The sequence below is a fragment of the Gavia stellata genome, chromosome 15 (genome assembly GCF_030936135.1).
Source record: "Gavia stellata isolate bGavSte3 chromosome 15, bGavSte3.hap2, whole genome shotgun sequence".
In the NCBI taxonomy this organism is placed as follows: domain Eukaryota; kingdom Metazoa; phylum Chordata; class Aves; order Gaviiformes; family Gaviidae; genus Gavia; species Gavia stellata.
In genome coordinates, this window is record NC_082608.1 from 288,275 (window position 1) to 316,180 (window position 27,906).

General features: G+C 51.9%; 1 protein-coding gene across 2 annotated transcripts; it reads left to right on the top strand.

The window, feature by feature from the left end:
* CSNK2A2 (casein kinase 2 alpha 2) lies at nt 1-27,833 on the top strand. 2 transcript variants are annotated; one of them, XM_059824717.1, is made up of 12 exons: nt 1-104; nt 355-466; nt 11,287-11,388; nt 12,269-12,319; nt 18,584-18,643; nt 20,798-20,881; nt 22,031-22,141; nt 22,349-22,450; nt 22,771-22,871; nt 23,569-23,717; nt 23,920-24,013; nt 27,474-27,833. In XM_059824717.1, exons 1-11 carry the CDS (start codon nt 1-3, stop codon nt 23,994-23,996), a joined length of 1,053 nt encoding a protein of 350 aa, XP_059680700.1. In that variant the 3' UTR covers nt 23,997-24,013; nt 27,474-27,833. The 2 variants fall into 2 exon arrangements, with proteins under 2 accessions (XP_059680700.1, XP_059680699.1); XM_059824716.1 differs by lacking the exon at nt 27,474-27,833 and having other exon boundaries at nt 23,920-24,625.
* The last annotated feature ends 73 nt before the right edge of the window (nt 27,834-27,906 follow it).

The window sequence follows — 27,906 nt, forward strand, 5'->3', positions numbered from 1 at the left end:
ATGCCCGGCCCGGCCGCCGGCAGCCGGGCGCGGGTGTACGCCGAGGTGAACAGCCTGAGGAGCCGCGAGTACTGGGACTACGAGGCGCACGTCCCGAGCTGGGGGTAAAGCGCCCCGCGGGGACCCCCCCCCCCCCCCTTCCCCGGGCCGCCGGCGGTCCCGCACCCTCCTGCGGGCCTCAGCCCACCGGGAGGATTCCCTGCCCCCCTCCCCGTTTTGGGGTGTCCCCGGGGGGCTGCGGGCGGCTGAGGGGGGGCTGGGAGAAGCCCCCCCTCCCCCCCCCCCGCCCCGCTGCCCTGTCAGTTATCCTCTCCCCTCCCTCCTCCTCCTCCTCTCTCCTCTTGGTGCCCGCAGCAATCAGGACGACTACCAGCTGGTTCGCAAGCTCGGGCGAGGGAAGTACAGCGAGGTCTTCGAGGCCATCAACATCACCAACAACGAGAGGGTCGTCGTGAAGATCCTCAAGGTGAGTGTCCCGTTGATGGCGTAGGGGCTCGCGGTGGCGGGAAGCGAGGGGGAAAGGAGCTGGGCTGGCAGGACCAAAGGACTGTCGGATCTCCTCCTTCACCCCAAAACCCTCATTTGCTCGTTAAGGGCATTGGGACGGTGGGTTTGGAAATGGATTTGGTGTCCCGCGTGCTGTAGCGATGTTTTGATGTCTCCACCTCTCCTGTCCAGCGTTGCTCTGGGCTGAGAGCTCCTCTGGAGGAGGAGAGCTGCGAGTCCTGACATTTGAACAGCGTTGCATGTGCTGCCTGCGTTTGGTAAATCGTATCTGGCAATGCCTGTCTAAAACAGCCCAGGGACTGCCTTGTCGACAGGAATGCGAAGCCTGGAGGGGGGGATCCTTCTGTTAACCTCTAGACAGCTGGCACGCGGCCACAGTGCCAGGCTGTGGGATGCTCAGCAGTCAAAAAAGCAGACAAAATTTTACGTTCAGTCCTTTAGAGGATCTTACGTGGAAAAGAACTTCACCACAGGCAGGCCAAAAACACCGTGGAAACTTGAGGAGACTGACAGAGTCCATCTGAAGGTTGGCAGCGTCTGTGACCTGTATTCTGGTGTGTTGGCCCTAGCCGGGTCAGGCTGTGGGGACCTTTGCGCAGCAGTAACAGGTTGTAGTTTGGGATGGACGAAGGGACGGGTTAGCTGCTGCAGGGCACACCTCACCGCGTTTGGCGCTGAAGCCGCTGGCTCACAGTGAGCTGTGGTAACTGTCCTAGCAGCAATCTGCGTTGGTGATCTGGGGGTATACAGGGGTGTTAGGAAAACAGAAATGAAAGGTTAGAGCTAAGGTGCTTTTGGTTTTGGCTTGGCTGACACTTGTGGCTGTCACTTGTTGGACGAGCAGCACTTGTCACTTGTTCCCCAAGAGCACGTGGGAGCCGGTGTCTGACCATGGGTGTTCAAAGAATTTGGGCACATGGTGATCTGCAGTGTGGAGGGGTGTCTGAGCTTAACCTGCCCTTGTAGCTACTAAGACTAGCAGCTACCTAGGACACGTGTCTCTGCAGGGCTGTAGCCTTAAGGCATTTGCTAGATCCACTCCGATAGCGCGGCTAGCTGTCCCTGCTGATATCCCCACTCGCTCGCTGTACCTGCTTCCTTGGCATTTTCCTTGGCTTCCCGGAGAACTTGTCACGGTTTGTCCGGCCACCGCTCCTAGGCAAGGTATGCTCTCCCGTCTGCCTCTGGGAGGAGGTACGCGCACCCCTGCTTTGGCTGGTCAAGGTGGTGGCCAGGTGAGCTGTTTGGGAGAGCCCATGTGGCTGAGCCTGATGTCCGGGCAGAGTGGTGAGGCTCACGTGTCCTCGCTGAGCAGAGTTCTTCGGGCATTCTGTTTGGGCCTCCCCCTCCTTTGGATGCTTTATGTGGTTTTGGGTTTTGTTTTTTTTAAGGAGGGGCAGGTGGGAGTTTCTGCTGTAAGAGAGTAGTCAAAGGTAGCCAGTGCAGAGCTGGGTTTTACGGCAAGATGGCTTGTGGCTAGGCTGGGGAAACTGTGCGCTTCTGCATGCTGCTCTGGAGCCCCTGATGGTCCTTTCAGGACTGCTGTGGTTTGTTGAGATCCTGGGTCTTGTCCCACATAGAATGGCACCACGAGGCTGAGAAGAGACTGCAGGGAAAGTCAGAAATCTTCCTCCTTGCCTCTTCCCAGCCTAAAGAGCCTCCCCTGGAGCGATGCTCCTCTCCCTGTGACAGCCGAACTCTGTCATGTCTAGGGAGCCTGTCAGCATTGGACTGTGAGTCAGCTGGCAAGAGTCATCTGAGGGCGGCTGGGTGCTCCTTCTCCTTGGGGCCTGAACGCGTTGCCTTAATGCCCTGCGAGCAGGGGACTGGATTGTCCCAGATTTGAAGCGGATGGTGTTGCCACCAGTTCCCCTGGTTCCCCCCGCTTGCATTAACATGCAGATGGCATTCCTGCGAGTGAGCAAGGAAAAGCAGAAAGTCCAGATAAATAAAGATGAACTTTCTTCTCGGTGGAAAGTGGGTCAGTGAAAAGTGAGTTTCAGAGCGCCGTGTTGCGTACGTTACGAAAACCTGTGAAGTGTGGCAATAACATCACTCTGATCTGTGGAAAGTGCCTCTGGTTTCCTGTAGCTAGACTCAAACTTAATTGCGGATGTAATTACATGTATCTACAGCGGAGCCTTAGCAAAGAGGCTGGGTGTCTCTGTTCCTCCTAGTTCAGGCTGGATCCTGTGAGGTGGGAAATGCAACCAAAAGTCCTCAGGTTTTTGTGTGGCTGTAGGGGTGGGACAAAGGGGAAGGCTGTTGCTGGGCAATGGATGTGGCTGTTTAGCACAGTTGCTCCTTTCTCTTTAAGGTTTTTTGAGAGGACAATTTATGTTATGTGTTAGAGTGATTTTTTAGCAAGAGTCACTGTTTTAATATCTGCGCCTTATGGGAGGCGACCCGTGTCTTCCCAGCCTTGCTCTTTGAAGCAACTTATCCTTACTGAGCTCAAGTTAGCATGTAGCGAGTACTTCCCCTGCCTTTTTTTCTCCCCTTCTTTGCTGTCGTGCTACCTGAACATCTTGTACCCTCCTCCAGAGAGGTCAGGAAATTTTATCACCCTTTCTCTGATGCAGAACTGAGCCACAGAGATTTCCTGTGTGACTTTGGGCAAGTCCCTTAGCCTCAACAAAGCTGAGACTAGAGCATAGGTCCCAGTCTAGTGCTGCATGAACGAGGTAACTGCTCTTCCTCTTCTGGCAGCCACTTGCCTTGTTTGTTTAAATGCCCTGTGAAGACTGTAGCATTGAACAAGGCCAGGGAGCTAATGGCTCTGATCGGTATCACAGTGCCCCAGGCCTTTTGGGCTTGCATAAAGCAAGATGCCCCATTTCCCTGGCCAGTACCCAGCATTGCTTCTGTTCTGCTACCCCAAGTGCAGGACCAGGCATATTCTGCAGGAAAATGGGGTGTGCTCATGCCGCTAGTTGTGGTCATAACATGTGTCAGGCAAAGGAGCAGAATTAAGATCATGCAGATGACTATAACATCACCATTTCCTGGGTCAAGTGCCTTTCTTTGCAAATACAATGCTCTTAATGTCACTTTTTTCCAGGAAAATTCTGCAGCTCTTTTTTTAAAAGGGAAACAAAGCAAGCAGGTTGCTTCTCACTCCACTGCAGCAAGGCATCAGGATGCGCCGTGTAGGACAGTATGTGCAAAGCAGCGAGGCAGGAGCCCCGGTTTGCCGCACAGGCACCCCTTGCCAAGCATCCTCCAAAAGCTTTGTCTTGAGAAGCGAGGCAGAGGGCAAGTCCCCACCTTTTCAATCTGTTCAGGGAGCAAAGATTCAGCAAAAAAAGCCGTGGGGCTGAAGTCATCTTGGTGTAGGTAGTGGAGGACCCTGCACTGTACTGGCCTTCCTACCCCTCAGAGGTAGTAAGGCATGGAGTTAGCCAGCAGCTGTGCTCCTGCAGTCCCTAGCTGGTGGAGGAGGCTCTTGTGGGCTTTTTGATCTGGCTGTCCTCCGTACAGCTGTGGGCATGCTTCGGGGAGGGCCAAGCCAGGAAGAGGGAATCTGTGAACATGTCCTGTACATGCTTTTGTGTCTTGCTTAAATTTGATGCTAAGGTTTGACTCCCGGGATGACGTCTGACATTCCTCGGCACGTACAAAGGAAGTTTAAGACCTGTTTGTTTCCGGTCTCCTTGTGTGCCTTAAAAGTGAATCCTCTGTTCTGGGGTAACAGTGTTCCTGGGGGATATGAACAGCATTGCAAGTTGCCACTCTAAAAGCCAAAGATAAACTTCCCACATTGCTTGTAACTTGTACAGGTGATTCTTTGTGGTGAGAATGCTGCTGTTAAAGTTACCTACAGCTGTGGCTGTTGGTGAGCTTCAGCTGTACCGCAAGGTCTTTCACAGCCTGTTCTCTTGGACTGATTACCGCCATCTGAGTGTCCACCCAAGGCGGAGATTACAGCATCCATATTGTCAGCTCTATGCAGGAGTCCTCCTGCTTTCCTGACACACGTATGCGTCTACATACACTCTGCTTGCCTGTGAAGCATTCAACCCATCGCACAGAGGCTGTTTTGCCTCCTTGTATGTTACTGTCTGCATAGGCACAACACGCAGGTGGAAGTTAGGGGAAGAATGCAGTTACAAGGAGAGGGATCAGTAAAATGGAGGTTCTGCAGCAGTGGTGAAATAGCCCCTTTCTCCTTTGGTGGCTTTTGTCCCTCTGTGCTGAGCCCATGAACTGGAACTTTCAACCATGTACATGGTTTCACAAGTGCATTCTTGTTTGTTTGGCTTTGTTTTTTCCCTGTTCCCCCTTTTGCGCTCTGTGAACCCTCCAGAGCTGCTGCTCATATCCGGCACTGCTGCAAGGTCCTTCCAGTGCTCAACTCAAATATCGCTGTAGTAGCTAGAGAACCATTTGGTGGAGGTAGCCCTGTGGCTCTAGTAAATTTTTTTCTGTTTCTGGAAGCTTTAGAGCCCACATACATCAGCGTGTTCTAGATGGGGGCTGAAAGGACTCCCGTGCTGGTGTGCAGAAGGGATTGCACAGGGAAATAGGATTGGATGATGTTGGTCCCTCAGGCTGGAGCTTTTGACTGCGTCGGTGACCTTCCACCAAAGCCGTTCAATGCCTGCTCCTGGTAGCTATCTCTGTCTCTTGCTCCTCCTGCGTTTGCGTGCACTGAGTCAGCTCTCCCTGGCCCACTTCCTCTTCTGGCAGTCTTGAAATGAGCCCTTTTGCAAGAGAGCCGGGTACACAGCTCTTCTCTTTTAAACACCAGTTGCCCACACTGAGCTTGGCACAGTTGGCTGCTGGAGTCCAGCCTTGTTTGGAACTGAGACCAACTGAGACAGTACCGGGTGTCTCGCAGAGGCCTGGAGATGCAGCTGATCACTCTCGCGGTGGTGTTCTAGCACCAAGGAACTGGTGAGCTGCGAAGCTGCGGCTCCTGCGAGGAGGAGGGTGAGCTACCGCGGAGGAGGGTGAGCTACCGCAGTCTGTTCACAATGGCCTGGGGCAGAGCTCGAATTAATGATTCTCATCCCTTGTAATGGTGGTGGTGGGGACTGGGGCTTGGTCCTAATGTGTCACCCTTTTAGTTGACTGCAGAAGTCTTGATGCGTCATGGGCAGCCCTGAAGCCCCAGGAGGGCTGTTTTGGCACGTGCTATGGGAGGAGGAAAGGCATTCTGAAGGCACTGCCCTCAAAACACGTGCTGGTATATTCTACCGAACTTAAATAAAAAAGCAAAAGTGCTTTAGTAGTTTCAGGGTAGGTTTTTTTTCTCCTCTTTTCTAAAATTCAAGAGCAGCTCGGGAAAGTTTCAATTCCCATAATGGAAGTTGTAAGATGCAAACAACGGACAGAATATTAACACAAGTGCGCTCCTTGATTTTGTAGCTCTTTTGAATACGATTATTTGGTTTCCCAGCTGATGTCTGGCAAAATAAGCACTGCTGCTCTGAAGCCAATTTTCCTATTCAGCAATTGGTGTCAGGCTTTATAGGCCGATTATTGTGATCCTTTCGATAATACTTGCTAGAGACGAATGAGCTTCTAGTGCCAGCTTTTGAATGTTTAAAGCCTGTCATAAGGATGCTGCTCGAGCCTTTTGCTGGTCCTGGTCATTGCGTGTTGAGGTTTCCCTGCTCGTTCACTGGAAGCATCATGGTGTTTCCAGGCTATTCAGGTTTGGTGAGCAAAGAACAGATCTTTTTCTTTATGGGATGGTGGAATAAATGACTTTAGTCTCTCACAGATTTGTATCTTTTGGCTGCTAAACCTTCTCCCCTGCTGCGCTAACCCCAGTTCTTTTTCAGAGCACCCGCTGGGCAAAACCCAGCACCTTCTGGGACTCCTTCAGAGCAGCACGTGTGCTCCTCAGCTGGCAGTGTGTGCGCGCTGCCTGCTTTTGGCTAATGCAAAATGATTTTTATGCTTTGGATTTAACTCGTATTTCACCTGCCTTCCTGGTCGCTACTTTTCTTTCTCAGTGCGGAAATGCGCAGAGAACTTTGGATAACAAATTTATTTTCTCTCTTTGCTTGAATTCAAGCAATGGGTTCCCAGGTTGTTGGGGAAGGCTGGAACTGAAGCATCTGACAGAAGAGTGTACTCCCTTTGCTTTAGAAACCAAGCAAAAAAGATGATTAACCAGGCAGCCATTTATTCGTTCAAGACAGGAAGTGATGGTTGCAGCCTTGTATTTAAAGGTTTATTTTAGCAAACAATGTTAATTCTCCCAGCTGGTGTTTGCTGCAGCTGGACTCCTTCCCTGCTTAGAAGTTTACGTGATCTCATGGAAAATGACCTAGGATCTGATCTCTCAGTCACAGAGAGGTGTTTTCTTCTGCATCTACCTGACTGCAAAGCAACTACTTACCCCACGCCGTTTCTCACCTCTGCAGAGGGATGGCGTTGCCCGATGCTCCCCGATCTTTGGGCAAAGGCAGTTGGGATAACGCCGGCCACTGTCGCTGCCCCTTCCGCCTGACTTTCAAGTGGATTGAAGCACCCTCATGGGATCCTTTTGGCTGGTAGGGTGGGAAACCTGCAGCAAAGCGTGGCCGGCTGAGGACAGTCGAGGGAGAGCTGCTGGGTCCAGCAGAGACCACTCTCCTGTGGCTGGAGGTCACCTTGTCCCTCTGCTCTGGGCGCTCAGCGTAGTGGACAGCCGTGAGCTGTGTGTTTTGTCTCCACCGTCTACAGCCACCTCACTTCCAGTTTGCCTGAGGAAGGAAGCAATTTCCTGGGAAAACTGAAAGACTGGTTTGTGCTAGACGGTCGTGTTGTTCTAAGGGTACTGCTGCAGTTGAAGTAAACCCCTCCCAGTGTAGACACGGATAAACTGAGACATGTCTTTTAGCCTGGTTTCCTATGGAAACGAGCCTTATGCAATCCTGCTGTCTATCAGCCTTTCTCCCCCTCCTCCCCCCCAGTAGTTTTTGCACTGGTTGGCCAATTCCAACCAAATGTGACAGAAGTCTCCAAGCTGTCAAGTTTCTACAGATTTCATGGAAATAGGTGTTTGCATAGAGCAGAGGGACTCTGTCAGAGCCTGTCTCGGAGGGAAAGGCTGCAATGAGGGTTTGACTCATACTGGTCACTGGAGAATCCCAGCATGGAGGAAAGCTTCGAAATGCCTCTGCCGTGGGAACAGATGGAGTTGGAGTCTGCACCTGTATAAAATCTTGCCTTGCGAACACAGGCAGATCAGCAGATCAAACTCGGGAGCCGTTAATTTTGTCTAGGTGCCTGCTCCATTCCTCTGCTGGAAATCCCCCTCCCAGGGCAGGGGGACCGAGCTATGTAGGAAACGCAACAAGCAGTGCCGCTGTTCATAGCCTGGTTTAATAAAATAGCCTTAAATGAGTACTGTTAAAATACTCTGGCTGCAAGGGCTGGTGTTCTAGAAGCTCTCCCTGCTGGGAGAGGCAGATGGTTGGAGGCCATAATAGCTTCAGTTAGTTCACATTTAATCCATGTGTGTTTGGAGTCAACATCCTTGGAGAGACAGATCGGGTGACTCTGAGAGACAGTTGTAGCAACCCAGACTTAATCCTGGTGCTTGAAGGATATGCTGCTGATTGCCTGTGGTTTCAGCAGTGCTGGGGTCTGGGGACAGGAGGGAAGTCAGCAGAGTTTCTGGGGTTGTGAACAGTTAGCTCCCGTGCAGTACTGGCTGTGTGCTGGAGTGGTTTGCACCAAGGTGTTTGACATGCCAGATGCAAGAGCTTGGGCTTGGAATCAGTTACTGGGCAAAAACTGAGTCCGGTAATGGGTCATAGATGGCGTTCGTGGTTGTGGCGTGGGACAACGTGTGGGTAGGAGGTGGTGTGTGGCTGGGCAGGCTGGTAAGGTAAAAGCTGGGGTGGAGGCCAGCAGTCGTCTCCTGCAAATCTGAAATGGGGAAATCCTCCGTTCCCCTGCGTTGCTCTCTGAGGAAACTTCCAGGCAATGGCTTTTCCTCTAAGATCACATTGCTTCAGCCCGTGGCATTTCTCCCTGCCTCATCCCTATTTACCTAGTGGTGGAAACCCCTGTCCTGACCACGGGCTGCACGTGGGGAGAGCACTCGTGACGATGCACTGCTTACAACCCTGCAATGAGCAGGGCTTCCCGTACCCCTGCCCTGCCTGGAGGCTTGCGGGGCCCTTGCCCCTGCTCACAGCTGATGTGGAGGTAGTGTAGCCATGTGCGGACAGCCTGGCCTGAGCTTAGCAGGAAAACATGCAAACAGTGAGCAATTTTTAACTCTCCCTCTTCCCGAGAAAGTGTTTGCTGGAGTGTCTTCCCTCAGTGATGTCGGAGATGCTGCTGTTGGCAATTATCTGCAGGCATTTCATTAAAGAAAGACCGATTTTTCTTCTCTCCTTTTTTCCAAAAGTCCCTGATTCTGTCTGCTTGTGTCTTTTAATAAGTGTGTTGTGGGTAGCGGTAGATTTCTGGTGGAGATCACGCAGGGCATCATTTTCCCGTCCTGAAAAAGGCGGAAACATGTGGAAGTGACTGGAAGACAACATCTTCTGTCCCAGTGGGAGTGGCGGTCGCTATGGAAGGAGGAGTGGAAATCTCGGAGGGATATGCTCTCTTAACCTAGCTGATGCAAAAGGCCCTTGAAATAACGACAGTACGAAGGAAAAGGTATTTTCCTGTGGGATTTGAGTCGTCTTGGCTGTGTTCGGGCACTGTATCAGCTCCCGATCAGGTGTAAGTGTTGCAGTAGAGAGGCTGTGATTCATGTCTGTCAGTAGCCAGGCCATTCAGCGAGTGCCTTCAGGATGGCAGTGGCTCAGCTTCCTCTTTGAAGTTCCTTGGAAAACAGCTTGTGTGTGCATCTATCTGCCTCGCTGGACGAGCAGAGTAACCGAATTACATCCTCTAATTCCATCTTGGCCTTCTGGTAAGATCACTGCATGTGGCCGACGCAGCGGTGGTGTCTGTCCCTATGCTGACATAAATGAAATTAGTCCCTAATGAAACATTTTCCTCTTAGGTTCAAAAACATGGCCCTCACTTCTGCTGTTTTCCGTCCCCCTGCTCTGGCCGCTTCTCCCTGTCTGTTCCCTCCCACCGGCTCCAGTCGGGTCTGGGTATTGCCCCGGAGCTGTTGGTCGCCCCTCCCCAGGGAACCCTGCCCTGTGTTGCTCCAGCTCTGGCTGACAGCTGCGGTGGCCTTGCTGCCGTTTTCCACAGTGGCTTTATGAGGTGCTGACGCTCCCTGTGCCGGCATCGGTGTTATTTTTGGCACTTTGCTTCGGGCTGAGATTCTCATCTTTTGGCTTGAAAGTCTAGCTCCTGCCTTTTAACTTGGAAAAGGAGAAGGGCAGGATTTGAATCTGAAGGTTTCAGCCACCTGAAGAGCCTAGAAAGACAGCATATTTTATCACTTACATAAACGCCATATTTTCCCACTATATAAAAAGCTTCTGTTGCTTCACCCGTCTGCTCGTACATTCCTGTGAGGGGTCTGAAACCGGGGATTGCCTTGGATTTGCCTGTAACAGGAGTGTGAATTGCCCCATTGGCACTCTGCAGCCATCATCGAAGTGGGAGGCTGCGGCAGAGGCGAGGCGGCGAGCGCGAGCTGTTGAGCTCTTGTGGCTCCTTGTCCTTCACATCTGATAATGTGTGTCACTTCGGTAAGGTGCCTCGTACCTCTTTATCCCCATTATTCCCCTCCTCACACACCAGACTCTGCGCCGGATGGTGAATGTTTTAGAAAGCAAAATGTCTGGAGAGGAGTGTTTTCATCAGCAAACCTCACAGATAGGGCATGGGCTTTATCAGTCCCTGCAAGATGTCTCTGCAGCTCTCTGCAATGGTACCAGTGGTGCAGGAGGGGATGTTCCAGCTCTGCAATGAAGAGCTGATAGACTCAGCGACTCACAACTGGTGATGCCCACACCGGTCACTAGCCAAGGCTCATTAAAAAAAGTGTCACCTCTTAGCTGCTCTAAGCTGCCTTTCCTTTCAAGCAGGCACAGAGCTAGAGTTATCCTGGGAGCGGATGAGTTAGAAATGATCGTTCCTCTGCGTTGAAGTGAACCCCTGGATCAGCAGAGTGTAAAAGCTAACCCAACCTCCAAGCCCCTGCCTTGGGAGCAGCTATTCTTTGTCACTCTCTGCAGGGGATGTCCAGAGAAAAGCTTACTTTGCAAAGGGAGTTCCTGGGGTTGTGCAGATTTGAGGAGGAGTCAAAAACTGTTTAAAATGTTCCTGGGCTTTAAAAATAATCATGGTATATGGATGCGATGGCATGCTGTGCAGTTGGGTCTATGCTCTTGGGGTGGTTGCGAAAGACGCGTGCGCATAGTTAGGCATAGCAGTGTCTGGGCTTACTAGAAATCTTGGTGTTGCAGACTCAGGTTGTCATTTCACTGGATTAAAGTACTCGTTGGGAAATGGGTTTGGATTAAGGAGTAAAAAAACTGGTTTGTGCTGGTAAACGAAAGCTGAGATATGAGGTCCACCATGCTTGTGCTGTGGCTCTCAATGCATAACATAGAATGAATGTGCTGAGATTTCCACACAGCAGTCCAAGGCACTTTTAACCACAGTTACTGGACTCACAATTATGTTTGTCTGGAGTGGTTTGATTTTCCCCTGATGAGTGGAAAGCTTCCACTGATGAGAGGGAAATCCTAGTTCATGCAAGGTGTCTGTCTCCTCTTTGAAGCTCTAGCTTCCCTTGTGAGGGTGGGAGCAGAGAGAGGAGGGGAGGTGATGTGATCCAGTCAAAATTGATGGCAGAAATCAGTGTTAATTTCTGAAAGGACTCTCACTTCTAATTTCTTTTGTCTATTTAAGCCAGTGAAGAAAAAGAAGATAAAACGCGAGGTTAAGATTCTGGAGAATCTACGTGGTGGCACCAACATCATTAATCTGATTGACACTGTCAAGGATCCGGTGGTAGGTGCTTGTGTGTCGCGGTGTGTGTGGTGGGCTTGCCTCCCTGCCGGCTGCAGGCACGGGGCAGGCACTGCCCCGTGACTTCTGCTCTCAGCTCGGGTTAGGTGCTGCCTGTGCCTGTGCCTTTGTGCTCGCCAGGGGCGAGCGGTGTCCAGCTCACAAGGGTCTCCTGAGGTGGGTTGGTTTGGATGAGCTCATGTTCCTCTCCACGTTCCCCAGACTCTTCTACACCCCTTCTGCGTCTTCTCTGAGTTTCCCATGGCTGATGGGGGAGAAGTTTTGTAGCCCTACAAATTTTCTGTAAGAAAGCAGAGCCTGTAGCCTTCCAGCTTCTGTCTGGCATCTGGAACAGAAGTATCTGCCAGGGCAATTGGATATTAAGCAGTTTTCATCCTTCTGTTTGCTGTCCTGCCCAGTGATCAGAGGTCATATCCTTTGTCTGTATTGCCACAATTACCCCATTCCCGGGAAGTTTTCTCTGACTAGCAGCTGGCTGAGGTCTGTGACTCCAGCCTGCTGACAGCCACGGAGAGGAAACGATGCTGCTGTAGCATTGGCAGTCCTGTCTGACCTTCCTGCTGCAGTGGGATGTGAGGCCTTGGGCCCCGGTGACACCTTTTGCCTAGCCCAGAGCTGTCTCTGCTCCGTGGCACAGGGAGGAGCAGCACTGGCCAAAATGCCCTGTTGGTGCTTGCTGTGTGGGCTGTAAGCGGAGCTTGCCTCTGCCTGCCGTGGGAGCAGAGCTGTGTTTCTCTCGCTGTCCTGCTCCCGCCCCGCTCTCAGCAGTGAGGTTGGGCAGGAAGCGAAACCCTTCTCAGGTCTCTTGGAGCAAAGAAAGGTCAAAAGGGTGCTTTAAACCGTGACTCTCTCTCTCTTGCAGTCAAAGACCCCTGCTCTGGTGTTTGAGTACATCAATAACACAGATTTTAAGGTGAGTCTGCCTGAGTGTGGAGGGGGGAGGCTTCCCATTTCTGTTAAGAGTGTTGTGGTCTTGGGTTGTCAGATACTCCTTGAGAGCTATGGGGGGAGTTTGGAGTTTTCACCTATGTCAGCTTCACCTTCCTCTCCCCATGTGAATCAGAAACCTGTAAATAGGCTCTAGATGAGAAGGAATAAAAAGCTTGTGTGCTGAATCTCCTCCCAACTTTGAGGAGTAAGTTCAATAGGTTAGATATTCTTACTCCCCTCTCAATTTAGTAATTACTGCTGGGCTATATATTCAGCCCAAGTTAATCCCTGTGCTGCGATGCCCTATTTACAGCAGTGCAGTTGATGGAGCAGGTGACGCTAGTTTGTGCTGGAATCCTTCAGACCTGGGGACTATGGGGTGGCAGAGGCTGCAGACCACATCTCCCACTGCCGGTGGGCCTGGCAGCGGGGCATTGAGCAGTCTTGAATACATCTTAAGAGCTTTTCTGCTTGCCTGAGGCTGCAGTGTATTCCCTGGTTCTTCTGATTTCTGGGGAGCTCCAAGTGGTATTACTCCCTCCCGAAACGGGGGTCCTGCTGCCTGAGTGCAGCTACGACTGCCTGTGCTACTGAGATACTTGTCTGGCAGCAGCAAGCTGATACACAAGAGGGATGTACAATTAGCAACCCCACCTATTTTAATGGTATCTTTGCTTCCCCCATGTGAATCTTTACCCTGAGTCATTAAGTCAGTGGTGGAGAATTAATTGAGCAGTTGCCATTAGAAAGCCAGCAGTCATCCCCTCCTGCACTGCTCAGAAATCTCTTTCATTCCGTGTTATGGGATGGTGCTTTTTACTTCCTGTCTATGCCGGAGCATTATGTAGGTACCCACTTTGTAGGGTGCAGCTTCAGTAGATACACCAAACACCCAGAGAAGGACCCTGGGTTGGTGTTGGTGGAAAGGAGGCAGCTTGTCAGCTGGCCCATGGACTGTCTCACCTGCAGCCCTGCACGCCGCGAGGCAGCCCACGTTGTTTCTATCCCTCTGGGGTTGGTCTGGCCGGCTGAATCGTGCTGGGTGGGACCCTGCGCATAGCCAGAGCGGCCGCCACGCTGGCACTGGTAGTCTTAGTGCTATTTAATCTCATGTAGAGAATTACTGCAGAGGCTAGAATAATAGTAACTTGCAGCAGCGTCTGCCCTGAGAGCTCTGGGCGGGTAGATGAGTGTTGCCTCCATCAAGTAAACAGCCATGAGAGGAGTGCTATGTGGTGACCTTTCAGGGCTAATTAAAGCAGGCTTGGTTTGTCTGGGCTTCATTGGCATCAGCCGGGCTATTCCAGTGCCACATGTATGTTGGGAACGTGTCCCCATGCTTCTCCTGGTGACCCAGGGACTCTTCGTAAGGCTGATCCTGGAAGTTTTTAACTTTCTATTTAGAAAATTTTTTCCTTTTTTTTTTTTTTTTAATTTTTCCTTTTAATATATGGCTTGAGATAAAACAGGTTGCTAGGGCAGTGGCACACCTTGCTGAGGATTGCTTTGTGTGTGTCCTAGTCAAAATGTGATTACACCACTCTGTCATGTCCTTAGAGGAAAAAATTATCAAAGATACCACCCAGTAACTGAAATATGTTCACGAAGTGGAGCGTTAAGTAGTAACTTGAGGCTGGTGACCAACAGGGACTCTTAACTGAAAAATGCAGGGCTTGGAGTATGTGGTAGGTCAACCATCCCAGCCATGCTGAGAGCCGTCGCAGGCACTGTTGCAGCCGGTAAGACAACACTGGTCTGGCTGCAGCAGAAGTAACAGTGCTCAGCTCTGGCTGTTGCATTAGAAACAATTATATGAGTCTTCAGCAGATCATTTCTAGTCTCCTAGGAGAAAGCCTGGCTCCTTGAGGAAGTCCAGATTCACAGCCGTACAAGTCCAAGACAGAAAGTATTGATGCTTTTGATGCTGATTGGTACAAGGCAGGAATAACTTGTCTTGGGAATGCAAGTGTGTCCCCCAGGGCATGCAGTGTGGCTGTTTGTGTTCAGAGCTTATTTGTAACCTGAATTTCACTAGCTACCTATGGGGCGTGTGGGTTATTCGAGCTACACTCCCACAAGCTCTGCTGCCTGTTTGGGTAGGTTCTTGGGGCCGCAGCTAACTGGCAGATTACAGAGCTGCTGCTACTCACAGGTACCTGTGGATATCTTCCTCTATACAGAGGCTCCCAAGCTGTCTCTTCACTTGCTCTGAAGTGCCCTTGCCAAGCGGAAAGTGCACAGAGTAGATGAGACCACTTGTGTTAGAGGTCTTGGCTCGCCCTATACCTCTATACATGAAGCAGCTGGAGAGCACCCAGTCATTGTCCCCTGTGCTCCACAGTCCTGATCTCCCCAGGCAGCCAAATTCTGCTGGAGTTAAGTGCCACATGAGCTAATCCCAGTGACAGAGACCTCTTCTCTGTGTTCTGAGGTGGCTGCTGCTGATCTGCCCATCTCTGCATTGACTTCTGGATTCAGCGGTACTGATGAGTACCATGCACCTCGCTGGCAAATCACCTCCAGGGTGTGCGAGGGGCTTCCCAGGGCAGCTTGCGTAGAGCAGCTGATTGCTGACCGCTTTCCAGGATTGTGTTTTTCTCTGTCCTGTTGGCAGTAGTAGCTCACAAGCTTGCATGTCTCCTCAGTTGTCTCCTTTCTGGCAGTTTCTTTCCTTCAACATTATTATTTTTTGCTTAATATTAATACTTTCAGCCCTTTGCCCATTCAAATGGCAGGACACTATTCATGTCCGTGCATCCATGAAAATGGCTGCTGGGTTTCCTCAGCTCTCTGTGCACGGACAGAAGCTGCAGCTCTGTGGGGCCTAAGCCATGGCTGTGGATGATTCTGGATCAGAAGTGCAAGCTTGTATACCACAGGGTTTGGCTATTTTTAAATGATGGGATAAACAGGAGACTTAGGTGATACCTCCCTAGAGCTGATTACATTTTCTTAAATTACCTGGCTGGGTCCCTTCTGAAAGTGATGGCTCTGTAGTCGCAGGGGTGATGAGTTGGAATTAGACTAAAAGCGTATTCTGCTGTGTGAGGACGGCAGCTTGTGTACAGGGCTGGGGTTTCTCTTCAGACCTGCTGATTTACTTGTCACCTGTGAGTACTCAAACTACCCACCGTCATCTGCCGTACACGATTGCGCTGCAGGGCCATGCAGTCAATTGAGTAACTGTCAGTGAAATTAAATGTCTTTTGCTAATTGGTTTCAAACTAGAAATGAGATGCCTGTCCTTCAACCACCATCAGCTGTCATATATTTTTGTGGGGTCCCTGAGTGTACCTGGTACTGTGCCCTTCTTTGCCCCGAAGAGGCAAATCCTTTGGGAAACAGGGGGCAGAGCCAGGTCTCCAGGAGCAGTGCTGGGTTGGGTTTGTTATTTTGTTCTTAAAGCACACTAGCAGGTTTGCAGCTGAAGAAGAGGAGGTGGGCAAGAAAGGTGAGCGAAGAAAGGTTGCTTCAGGATGTTCAGCCTGTTCGGAGCTGTGAGGACAGAGGGCTTTTGAGTCAAATCTTCCACTTTGTGTGCACCTCGGTGAACTTTCAGGCGAAGTTGTTCTGAGGCAAATGTGTGCCTGTGTTTTAGCCTTGTACATCCAAGATTAGTTTAAAAAACAGTTGTTGCCCTGCGTAGGCGATATAGAAGTATGAAAGATTCTCCTCCCTTGTGTGGCTGGTGAGGCTGGGATGCTTTGGGAACTATTTCCTTTTCTTTTGCTGCTGCCTGCCCTGCACCCCAAAGCAGTGTCTGTCTCCTCCGAAAGCTGCTCGCAGCCACCCTGTTGCTTTGCAGATGCTGCTTCCTGCACGTAGCCAGCTGTGTTGCTTGCTCAAGGGAGAAGAATAAGCGTTTAACTCCTGTCAGCCCCGTGGAGAGGGGAAGCATGTCTGTGCCTCCTCGGGCACTAACAGGATTAGTTTATGATTGGTTACGTGATGTGGGCCAAAATATCACCGAAAGCTGGAGAGGGGTGGAGGCTGCCGGTGGGTGCGCTTGGCCTTTCCTTGTGCTCTGTATGGAGAAAGGAGACCAGCCCAGGACTTGGAGGCCTTGTGCGATCCTGAGTGCTGGCAACTAGCTGAGAGATGTTTGAGCTTGGTCTGAGTGATCCCCACCGTGATGTTTCTGATAGTTCTACTCTGAAGAGCTAGCTGTAAGAGCAGAGCATGGGGCATGTCTGCTCTCCCCTGCTAGGCTGGGCAAAGGGGATTTGGAGCCCACTGTCAAAGCCTTCTTGGGGCAGCTGCTGTGTGGGACCCACTTGCAGAGGAAACCTTGGTTCTGTCCTTCAAAGCCTTCTACGTTTACCGGCTGCCTGCTGTGGGACTGAGCACGATCCTGCAGGGATTGTTCCCTGCAGCAAGCGGAGCCTGGGCGCTGCTAGCCACACTGTTGGCCTTGGCACAGCAAGAGGGTCAGAGGTGCTGGTTTTCACAGGTATCTCTTCTAGGGAAGTCTGTTGAAAGCTGGTTGCCCAATGGCTGCTTCTGCTGAAGGCTAGGAGTTGGAGAAGCAACAGCATCATGGACCTGAGAAGAAAGGCATCAGTGATCTCCCTTCCATCCCCTCCCTACTTACAGGCAGTGACAGGCAGAGGAGCCAGGGAATGGGGAAAATGGGGTCTAGCCTTGTTCTGCCACTGCCTCTCCTGCCCTCCTCCTTCCCCAGGTGCATTGATGTTGCCAGGTGAAGTTGAACAGGGTGGTGATTTGCAGAAAGACATGTTTTCAGCATCTCTGTCCCCCCATAGTGTTTGTTACCTAAGGAAGCCATTTAAAGAAACTCCTGGAAGGGCTCAGCTGTCCTCTGCTGGCCCTGGGTCGTGCATCAGAGCCATGCGCAACCGAGTCAGGAAATCTATCCCTGCCGTAGCTTGTGGCTATGTCTTTTTTGCTCCCTGCTCACTTGTCTGCTTCAGTGGGTTGCTCCGAAGCGTTAGGATTATCCCAGCTTCATGAGAATACAATGCAGCTTGTGTCCTGGAGGCTGTTAAAGTTGTGTGTGTGTAAGTGGCACTTGTATGTTGTCAAATGATTTCCCAGAACAGTATGGGCGGTGGTGGGGCTGTTTGGAGCTGGCTCGAAGTAGGGCAGGATCCTGAGGATCTCAGCATGGGCCTGGAGGGGATCCAGGGCCAGAGCTGCTTTCTTGAAATGTGAATTTCAATCCCTTGCTCTGGGATTTTTCCTGAAGCTGCCAAGTGGTGCCCATGACAGGCAGCTGGCTCCAGTGCTGATGCAATTGGCGATTTGACTGAGCTGTGAGATGATCCTTGTTTGTTAGAAAGGGCAGAGGGGTCTGGTCCTACTGCTGCCCTGTGAATGTCCTTCCTTGCCCTGCCCTGGTGTCTCACCTTGCTTTCCCTGGACGAGAGCACAGCCCAACGGGGTTGGGCTGGCACCGCTGCCAATGACAGATGTAGAGCAGAAGGCAAATTCGGGGCCAGTTGTGACCTGGTGTGGGAGCAGCAGGATGATGAGTTCTCCAGTGACAGTGCTGGTGGCACGGTGCAGGTTAAAGTGCACCCTGGATCTTTGTCATTTCCGCACGAGTAACCGCAGAAGGACACAGAGGGGAGGAGGATGGCAACCGCGCGCTGGCAACACAGACTTCCGTGAGACTCCGAGCTGTGCTATCCTTGGCCCCACAAGCATTTCTGTGCTGTTGAGTTGCATTAGCTTTTATCCTAGGATAGAGGGGAGCCTGTGCGGCTCTGAGGCTGTCTCTGCCCTTTGTGCTTCCCCACGCCATGCTCCTTCAGGTCAATGTTTTCCTCTCTCTGCCCCACCTTGAGCACTTAGAATCCATGCCCATGTGTTCCCAGCCTGCCTGCTCTGAATGCTGTTATCCGTGTTACCAAGTCACCGTGATGACTTTGCATGTGAACAGAGAGTCAAGATCATCTGTGCCAACTCCAGCATGCTCTGAAGGGCTTGCTGTCTTCTCCTTGGGCAGACAGCCTGCCTGTCTCCTGCTGGAAAGAAGTTGTGACAGGTCTGAATGATCCCATAGCATTTCTCGGGAGCGCTTGCATCCTTTCTGGATTTCCTAGCATGTAGCCCTGGCAGGTCTCAGACCAGGACAGCCCTTGGGAGTGGCAGCATTCACAGGGGATCGGGAATGGGGTCAGTGATTGGAGGCAGGTGGGGTGCAAGAAAGGAAACTAATCCATATCTGGAGTATTTATTTTTGTTTCTCTTTTTTTTTCCCCCTCCCTCCCCAAATCTGTTTCAGCAACTGTACCAGATCCTGACAGACTTTGATATTCGGTTTTATATGTATGAGCTGCTGAAGGTGAGTGGCATTGCATATAGCAGTCTGGATGGGGAGACCAGGAATGAGAGAGGCAGTAGCGGGGCTCACGGGGCAGTGCTACTAAACAGTTACTTCTCCATGTTCAATGCAGAATCCATGTCTCAACCTGGGAAGGTTTGGGAAGAGATCTGGTTACCTGGCTTGTTGCTGTGAGGTATTACAGCCAAACTGGGGACCTTTGGTCACCTCCAAAGAGTCTCTGATTCTCTAGGGTCTGTTCTTTCACCGTGAAACACTTGTGATTGTTACTGGCCAGGTAGGACTGTGCTTGGTCTCCCTGTGTCTCTAGCACCGTTGGGCTGCTATGAGGAAATAACTCCTTCCCAGGCAGACCCAGTACAAGCACGGAGGGGTGTTTGCAGGCACGCTAGGGAGAGCAGAAGAGAAGGATTGCCAGCTCCAGGCTTTCTTCCGCTGCAGTATTCAAAAGCAGGCCCAGAAGATGACTTCTGCCCACTTGGTCTTAGACCCCTCTGTCTCTGGGTGGGGAATCAAGAGCAAACTGGCCAGCTTGGTGCCCTGTGGTCACAGAACCCCATGGATGTGGTCTTGGGAAACGAAGCTTCTGGTTACACTGGTTGTTACATGTTGTTATAACACTGGCTATTTTCCTTTGAGACCTCCCAGCCAAAGCTTTCCCTGCCCCTCTGACAAAGGGTGAGGAGTGCCCTAAATACCTCCTCTTAACTAGCCTAGCTTGCACCTCCCCATGGAAACGCTCACAGAACCATATGGCAGAGCTGTGAGATCCGTTGCGCTGCCTCTCTGGGGTCTCCGGCTGCAGGACATGGGAGGCAGCAGGGCGTTAGGGAGAGCTTACAGCTTCCGGCTGATCCTAGGGCTGTTCTGAGCTGACCTGCTGGAGCAGCAGCTTGGCTGTGTCAGGTCCTAGCAGGGCCTCAGGGCTTCTGGGCTGGCACTTTGCAGGTCCCCTGCCTCTGGAAATGAGTGGGACAGGCTAGGGAAAGCCCTTTGTGCTCCAGGACTTGGTGACTGCAGGAGACTTCCTGAAATAGATCTAGTGAGCTTGAGGGAGGCTTTCTTCTCTGCACCCCCAAGCTTGCCTCACCTGTCTGCGAGGGAGACACCTTCTTACTGAAGGTTGGAGGGAGCCTGAGGCACCCCAGGATTAGGGGTGGGAGGGGTGATGAGGTTTAGATGATCCAGCCTTGGGACAAGCAAGACACTAGAACAGCTTCATCCCTGGAAGCAGTTTGTCCAACCTGTTGTAGATCTCCTGTACTGGAGATCCCAGGACCACCGTTTGCTGTGACTCCTGTTGGTTGTGAGGCCATGTGTCATTGCAGGGATATTCCCCGAGGCCTTGCTCTGATGGAAGCTGTTGCCTCCTGTGCTTCCCGCTGCAGCAGGGGCCCAAGAACAGTGTTACTTCCCTGGCACTGATGTCTTGGATATTGAATGACTGCAGGCTGTATCCTTCTTCCATGCTACTGGAGATCTCAGAGCATCTGATAGATGTTGATGGATGGATCTCCCTCCCTCTCGGAGATGAGAAAACAACATTCTCACCCCCTTGCTCAAGGGAACAGCTGGGGAGGGGCGAGTGGTGCAAGGTCATGGAGCTGGAGAGCTTATGTGTGCTCCTGCTTTCAAGCTTTAAGCAGCATTGCCCTCATGTGCTATCACCTGCCTTTTGTAAGTGCAGGTTTGGCTTAAATGAGCAGGGCAGAGGTGAGTTTCTAGCTTAAGTGTGTTTTGGGACGCAGGTGGAAAGCTGCACTGGAAGGCCATAAAACTGTATGCATGTAAGAATCATCCCCTTCTGGGAAAGAGAACATGACCTAGGAAGCACAGGGCTACCCAGGTCGGAGCACTGGGCTTGTCACCAGGTGGGACGCCTCTCTGCATCGTGTCTTTCAAAGACTGTGCAGGGAACACGGTTCCAGGACCTGTGACTGCAATAGGACATGAGATCAATACAGTGTTGTTGCCAGCTTGTCACTTCATCGTGTGCAGCGTAAGAGCTGAAAATGCCAGTTTCTTGTGCCAGGGTTGCAGCTTTTCCTTGTGGACGGGGCACTCTTGCTCCTGGCCAAGAACGGTCTGTTGTATTGTTAATGCTGTGCCTGTGGTTATAGAAGTGTCTAATGTATGTGTGTGTGTGTCTGCCAGGCCCTGGATTACTGTCACAGCATGGGGATCATGCACAGGGATGTCAAACCCCACAACGTCATGATAGACCACCAACAGAAAAAGGTACTGTGGCACCAGGGCTTACAAGCAGGTTTTTTTTCAAGGAAACTTGAAACTTTGCCACCTCTGTACCGTAGCCTGGGCAGCTGTACTTACCCCTTTAACCTTCCTTTACCAGCTCCCCTCCACTTGTGCCTGTGTCAGGAGATGGCCAAAGTCCCACTGGGGAGCACCACAGTGGGATTCCATGGCTTGGAGGTTGCTCTTCCCCACCCAGTCAACCACGCTGGGTTTCTTTGCTGAGAGGAGCAGGTCTGGGCATTAATCTCCACCTGGGGAGGTGTGGCAGAAGAAGGGTGGCCTTGCCTGAAATACATGTGGATATTTTTACCTAGGGAACATAAGCTCTTCCTGTGGTACAGCCTGCTTGTCCCGCAGTGGCTTCCTCACTTCTGGGGCATGCTAGTTAGATCACAGGAAATGTTTGTACCCAGCTCACTACCACGGAAATGGGCAGTACAGGGAGCTTCCCCACCCCATCACGGTACTTGTACCTCATCGGGTGCTGGGTGTACCTGTGTCCCCAGGAACCTGGGATTTGCAGCAGTGAATTAGTTGCTGGTCCACAGGTCCCTCCCTGTCAATGAGCAGTGGCTGTACAGGCAAGGCAAGGTTTATAAGGAAGGAGAAGTCTCTTACTAGACCCGCTGTCCTTCAGTAGCACAGCAGGTCATCCATCCCTGTGGCTGCGGAGGAGATGGTAGATGGTCTGCCTTGCAGGATGTGGTGGGCCCCCCTCCTACCTCATTTTCTGCTCTCAGCCCCCAGTTAAAATCAACACTGCCTTCAGCCCAGCCCCTCTAAACAGCAGGATAAGACAGTTGGCTTTTGCCTGTTCCCTGGTATGCAACGACCTGTCCGCTGTGGCTGGTGGTGCTGGTAAGGAGCCAGTTGTCCAGCAGTAACAGTGTGCTTGGACTCAGGAGGCAGAGGAGCTCTCTAAGCTGTGCCTTGCCCCACCAGCTGGTGATAGGGGGAAGGGAAGAGCCTGACCAGAACACTGCTGAGAGCATCTCCTGTCCTCAAGAGTTACCTCCCTGCATCCTGGGCTCCACGCTTGCATCATGGGATTGAGAGGTTTGGGCAATGTGGCTTCACCTAACTGGCTCATACTGAGGCTTCTGACTCTCTGTCTCTTTATCGCACGTTCAGCTGCGGCTCATAGACTGGGGTCTGGCCGAATTCTACCATCCAGCTCAGGAATACAATGTCCGTGTGGCCTCTAGGTACTTCAAAGGACCGGAGCTCCTTGTGGACTACCAAGTAAGAGTCTGCCTCCTTGCTAGCCAGTGATACCACTTGTGGTTGCACTTTGGCCACCTTTGGGTTGTCTGGTTTTGCCTGCCAGCGCATTGCCTGGATTGGAAGGAGGCTGGCTGTGAAGTGAAAAGGCTGAGGTTGCCTGTGTGGTTGGGGAACCAGGCCGTGGTGAGCATGCCTTTTCTGACAGCTTCTCCTTTTTGCCCTCAGATGTATGACTACAGCTTAGACATGTGGAGTTTAGGCTGTATGCTGGCAAGCATGATCTTCCGAAAGGAGCCCTTCTTCCACGGCCAGGACAATTATGACCAAGTAAAGACTTTGCTACCTGGCTTATTTCATGAGATGTTTCTCACCGCTTCATCTCTGTGTGTATAGTGGGGAGGTTCTGGGGATCGGACCATCAGGCTGGGAGGATGTTGGTATGTGCTTAGTTAAGCCATCTGGGATTATGCTTCACTGCCTTGTGTAGGAGACTTGTTTTCTGCACATGTTGCAAAAACAAGTTTCAAAGGAGATATTCTTTCCATCTGGGATGTTTCCAGGAGAGCTCTTAGATTTGGGCAGCTCTGCCTCTGCGAAAGAGTGGTGGCCTGCGCTTCTGCTCTCTCTCAACATGCCTTTTGTTCCAGCTGGTTCGCATCGCAAAAGTCCTGGGCACAGATGAGCTGTATGGCTATCTCAAGAAGTACCACATAGAACTGGACCCACACTTCAATGATATCCTGGGCCAGTAAGTGGAGAAGTGAAATGCCGCCTTTCTTCCTTGTAACACAGAGAGGGAGATAAACTGATGTCCATGCCCTTGAAGGACTCTGAGCAAAGGCCTGCTTTGATCTTCTGGGTCACAACACTGCTTGCAGGCCTCCCATCTGGCTGCTCATGTCACCTCAGGAGGTCACTGAAATGCAGGCCCTTTCCTTTTGCCTCTCCCGTGATACACAAGCCATCCCCTGTTGCTTCCTTCTCCTGCTGGTTGACATCCTAGAAGTGGAGATGTAAACACTGGAGTTGAGTGTGGGCTGAGGGGCTCAAAATCTCCCAGCTGAGATTTCTAAAAAGGATGAGAGGTGGATGGGATGGTGAGGACAGCTTCTGGGAGGCTGGCTGGTGAGCCAGAGCACTTCTGGTCCCAAGCGTGTTACCCTGCCTGCTGCATGCTGTTGTCTAGTCCCTGTAGACAAAAGGGAACGTGCAATATTGCGCCTTTCCCAGGCATAGGACATCCACACAATTGTGTACCTAAAGAAGAGGGTTTTCCCCCTTCGGCAAGTGCTTGCTGAGCAGTAGCTTGTGCAAGGAAGAGCTGTAGGCAGTGTCCGTCGGAGCCATCTCTTCTCAGAAGTGGGTAGTGGTAGGTGATTCCCCTGGGACGTCTGGGTACTGCTGTGCTGGTCAGAGCTGGGCAGTGACAGCTGGTCCCTTTGCAGGCATTCCCGGAAGCGCTGGGAGAACTTCATCCACAGTGAGAACAGACACCTGGTCAGTCCTGAAGTCCTAGACCTCCTGGACAAGCTCCTGCGATATGACCATCAACAGAGGCTGACTGCCAAGGAGGCGATGGAGCACCCCTATTTCTGTGAGTCTGTGCAAGAACCTGGGGGCAGCTGGGATGGAGAGGGGTCTTGGGTTGTGGGAGCAAATTGCGGCTCCCCGCTCTGCAAAAGCCTTAGCAGCTGTGTGGGTTTTGAGGGCAGGTTCTGTGGAAGGGTTTGCCGGGGTGGAGCTTCCGCTTTATTAAATGCTGTTTCCCCTTCCTGCCTGGTCTGTCTCCCCTACAGATCCAGTGGTGAAGGAGCAGTCCCAGCCCAGCTCAGAAAACGCTGTGCTCTCCAGTGGCCTGACAACAGCGCGATGAAGACTGGAAAACGACGGGTAATTCAAGATGTTTACAAATAAAAGCAAAACCTTCGGTCACACAGTGAAGGGAAAAGAACCAAGGACCCCCCCTCCTTCCCCTCCCCTTTATACTCGGCAGAAATCTAACCTTGGGGGGGGTCATAAACCTCAGTTCCTCTCTGGTGGTTGTGGTTAATGTAACTCTAACCCTGTGGTACCAAAGCCCTGGGCAAATGGTCTTGCAAGAGCTAAACATGTAGTGATATCCCCAGGGCTCAACACAACTGATTCTGGTTCACATCTCTATGGATCCTTCTCTTCCTTCTCAGTCCAGCCTTCCCCACCGCGCTGGTGGGGACAAATTGGTCGTTCCACCATCAGCCCTTAGCATGCCTCTTTCTAAACATGCCTTTCTGACTTGTAGACTCTGGATGAACCAAATTCAGGCTGGGGGGCAGCAGGTGCAACTCTGTTTTGAGGTCCAAGTCCTACTGCTGACTCTGGGCTTGAATTTGGCCCTTGAATTCCAGTTTCAACTGCGAATGATGGGGCGGTTGGGGGGTGGGGGGAGGTTCAACAAAAAACAGCCCACAAACCCAGCAGCATCTCAGGATTGGTTTGGAGCATTAAAACAAAGGCACTGATCCGAGTTGCACACCCTCCAGGTGTGTTTGACAAAGGCTTGCTCCGAGAAGAAACTCAATAGACTTGCTTTGGAAACTTGTGAATGTGAGGGCTGCTCTTGTGGCAGGAGCGGGGAGGGACTATCCAGACTTTCCCACCGAGCTCAGGAAAGTCAGTGTTGCAAGACTTCTTGTCATAGGTGTGCAACCACGTACCTCATGACGTGGCTCCCATGAGAATTCGTGCCAGACGCAGACTTGTGCCAGAGCACAGCTCTGGAGCGGTTCAATCCAGCACCGCAGGATGGAGGAGTGGAGAGGAGGCCGGGGAGGAGAGCGCAGGGAGGGGGAAGGATCAGCAAACAGCGGCGTGGTCTGTCGGGGAGGGGGCTGTGCAGCTACTGATCCAGGACTTGGGATCCCACGTAGTGTTCTAACAAAGTCAGCCATTTGTTGAATTCTGGGGTGCCGATCCTGTTGCGGGGGGTGGGGGGTTCGTCTTGCGGGTTCTTTCATCAGATCCCTCGATGGCTTTATAGCCCCACGGTTCACAGTTGCCTCCTCTACTTGTTCTGTGTGTAACTTCATCAAGTGGTTCTGGTGACACTCAAACCTAGAAGCTGGAGATAGTGTTTTCCCACCAGCACCTGAACACAGAATTTCCTTCTGCGGCATTGTCGGAATAGTTAATTTTTTATAAGGTTGCAATGTTTCTATTTGAAACATCTGTTTACATTCCATATTCCAATAAAGTTCTATTGGCATCGATAGCAGGTCAATCCATTTGTATAATTCACTGAAACCAATAAATATCTATACGTCTGAACGTCTGCCGTCTCAAATCTATGGGATAGCCAGGAAGAGTGAGAGCTGAAGGCGTTGCCTCCTCGGGGAGGTCAGGTTGGCTCTTCTAGCCCCTCTTGTCTGAGTATTTTGGGATCTCTTAGTCTTTGGTTGCGGTTCTTAATGCTGTCGGCCCTGAGAGTTTCACTGTGGCAGATTGTCTCCGCTTCCATGGGGCCGCAGAGGAGGTGCAAGGTTTTGGGTACAGAGCGGTAGTCGGCTGATGTGGTACACTGGACTCCGACAGCCGGTGCCCGAGGTAGCGGTCTCAGTCTCTGTTACGTGGCTGGTCAGACGAGAAGTCACCGATGCATGGCTGGAAGTTGGGGGTTCTCCACGTGCGTACCCCCATTCTTGTCTCCTCTCAGCCTGGCTGGATGGCTTTTCCTAAAGATGTGCTGGGCAGGGAGTAGCTCTTCTTCCCTCCCACCCTGGGATGCGACCGGTGCATGAGCTCAGTTATTGGTATCTGGGCTGAGGAGCCGTCTGTGGTGTCGCTGACATGCCACAGGGCCCTCGCTAACACTAACTCTCCTGCAGATGCTGCTGAAGGCTTTGGCGTGTGTTTCCAGCCCTCTGCCCTTCCATCTGCCCGACCTACAGGCTGCCTGGCCTGAGAGGCGTGGAGGTCTCTTGTGTTCTTAAGCTGTGCTAATACTGTCTGGGTTGGTTTGGCGTTTTAACATCAATTTCTGAACTGATTTTAAATGTGTTAAATTGCTCCATTGAGAAGAGGCAGGAGTGGATGTTTCTTATGGTCTGCCCAAGTTGCTATGGGGGAAACTTGCCTGTTTTCCAGCTCTTGTGTGTTGGCATTCCCAGCTCCCGGAGAGCCAAGGCAGAAGAGGCATGAGGGGGAAGAACGGGTTCAGTGTGGGAATTTTGATAGGTGAAAAATGTTGATCATTGTATATGAGTGCTTGACAGCGTCCAAACCTGATGGTGGAGTTTCAGGGTGGTGCTTCGGGAAGTATCAGCTCTGTAAACTTGAGTCAGAAATTCTTTCCTGGTACCCTCAAGCATAGGGAGAGATGCTCTTCCCAGCGAGGGAACTGGGTAAATGGCTTTCCCTGGTTGCAGTAACCAGAGAGGCTGGAACAACCTGCCCCATATCTCCCACATCCCTAACCCAGCTCTAGGGTAGGATGAGCTGTGACGGATTCACCCCGGAGGGAAACACGGCAGCTGAGCAAGCGTAGCGTGGGAGCGAGGAGGGTGTGGAGTCTCCTGATCCCAGCGTGGTGTGGACGCTTGGCTGCAGCTCGGGCCGGTTCCTCTCCACACCCATCGGCCCTTCCAGCACCGGGAGCAGGAAACCCTGCTCTCCTCTGGACCTTAGCAAAGCATCGTCCTGGCTGTAGGCACAGCCGGGAGCTGGAGAAGACAGTGTCTTGCCCTTTGGAAGGAAGGAAGCTGGGGAAGATGCATCTTCATATGCTTTCTCCTGGAGAAAGTTGGGAGAGTCCTGGTGCACGTCCTGGCCTTTCAGCTGGCCTGGCCCCAGCTTTCTAGCAGAGGTAGAGCGCAGGTTTGCTGAGTGCCTTGTGTGAGGAAAGGCTCAAAACCAGAACCGCGGCAGCCATTGAGGGATGCGGTAGGAGAGGGACACAGTAAGCAACTTCCCCAGCTTCTCCATGCCTGTTGTAAGTGTGCTGTGGCATGATGGAAGCCTTTAGTAGGACTAGAGATGTTTGAGGCAGCATAGGGGGACTTAACACAGGAGGTTAGGGAGAAAAAAATCCAAACTTGTGTCTGGCTGTCCCTGAAAGCGCTGCTTTGCCGGACTGCGTCTCTCACCTGCCTTGCTCGGCCCTGCCTTCCCTTCTCACCCTGCCACCCTTTCTAAAGCAGGCTGAGGATCCCTCGCTGTCCCCACATCCAGAGGGGCACGGAGGGTGTGGCGGGAAGCGGGGTGGCAGGATGTGGGGCAGCACGCCCAGCCATCTCCTCCTCACCCGGGGCCAGAGGAGCTCTGTGTCAAGCTGGCAGTGCCCCGTGACGCTCATTTCCCTCCTCCCGTCTCTCCTCAGGTCCGATGCTGTTGCTCCCAATTTTCCATAAGCAGAATGAGAACCAAATCAAACGTCCTATCGGCGCGTGTAGAGTGACGGCGGGCAGACTGCGCGGCGCGGGCAGGGCTGAGAGCGGGGCAGCACGCCTGGCTGGACGGCACTCGCCTCTTTATGACCGCAGCCCTTCCCTCCGAGTGTTAAAGGTTCTTCTGCCTTTGGTTCCTTGTTGAGCTCTTCCTGACCCAAAAAGCGTGGAAATGTGAAGGGTGTGCAAAGCAGTTGTTGGTTAGTTGTTCCTTCCTCTGTTCTGGCTGTTCCCCCCCAACCTCTAACGGACCACGGTCAGCCAGCTTGCGCCTGTCTCTGCCAGGGCGCAGGGGTGGCAGGGGATGTAGTATCACGATGGACAGTTCTATATTATAATTAAAAGAATTCTATATTGTTGAATAAA

Bases quoted from the DNA above. Each gene is read 5' to 3' on its own strand.
- CSNK2A2 (XM_059824717.1), top strand. From the start codon at position 1: ATGCCCGGCCCGGCCGCCGGCAGCCGGGCGCGGGTGTACGCCGAGGTG. The intron at 12,320-18,583 runs GTGAGTCTGCCT...AATCTGTTTCAG, and splicing joins TCAATAACACAGATTTTAAG to CAACTGTACCAGATCCTGAC. The intron at 18,644-20,797 runs GTGAGTGGCATT...TGTGTCTGCCAG, and splicing joins ATATGTATGAGCTGCTGAAG to GCCCTGGATTACTGTCACAG.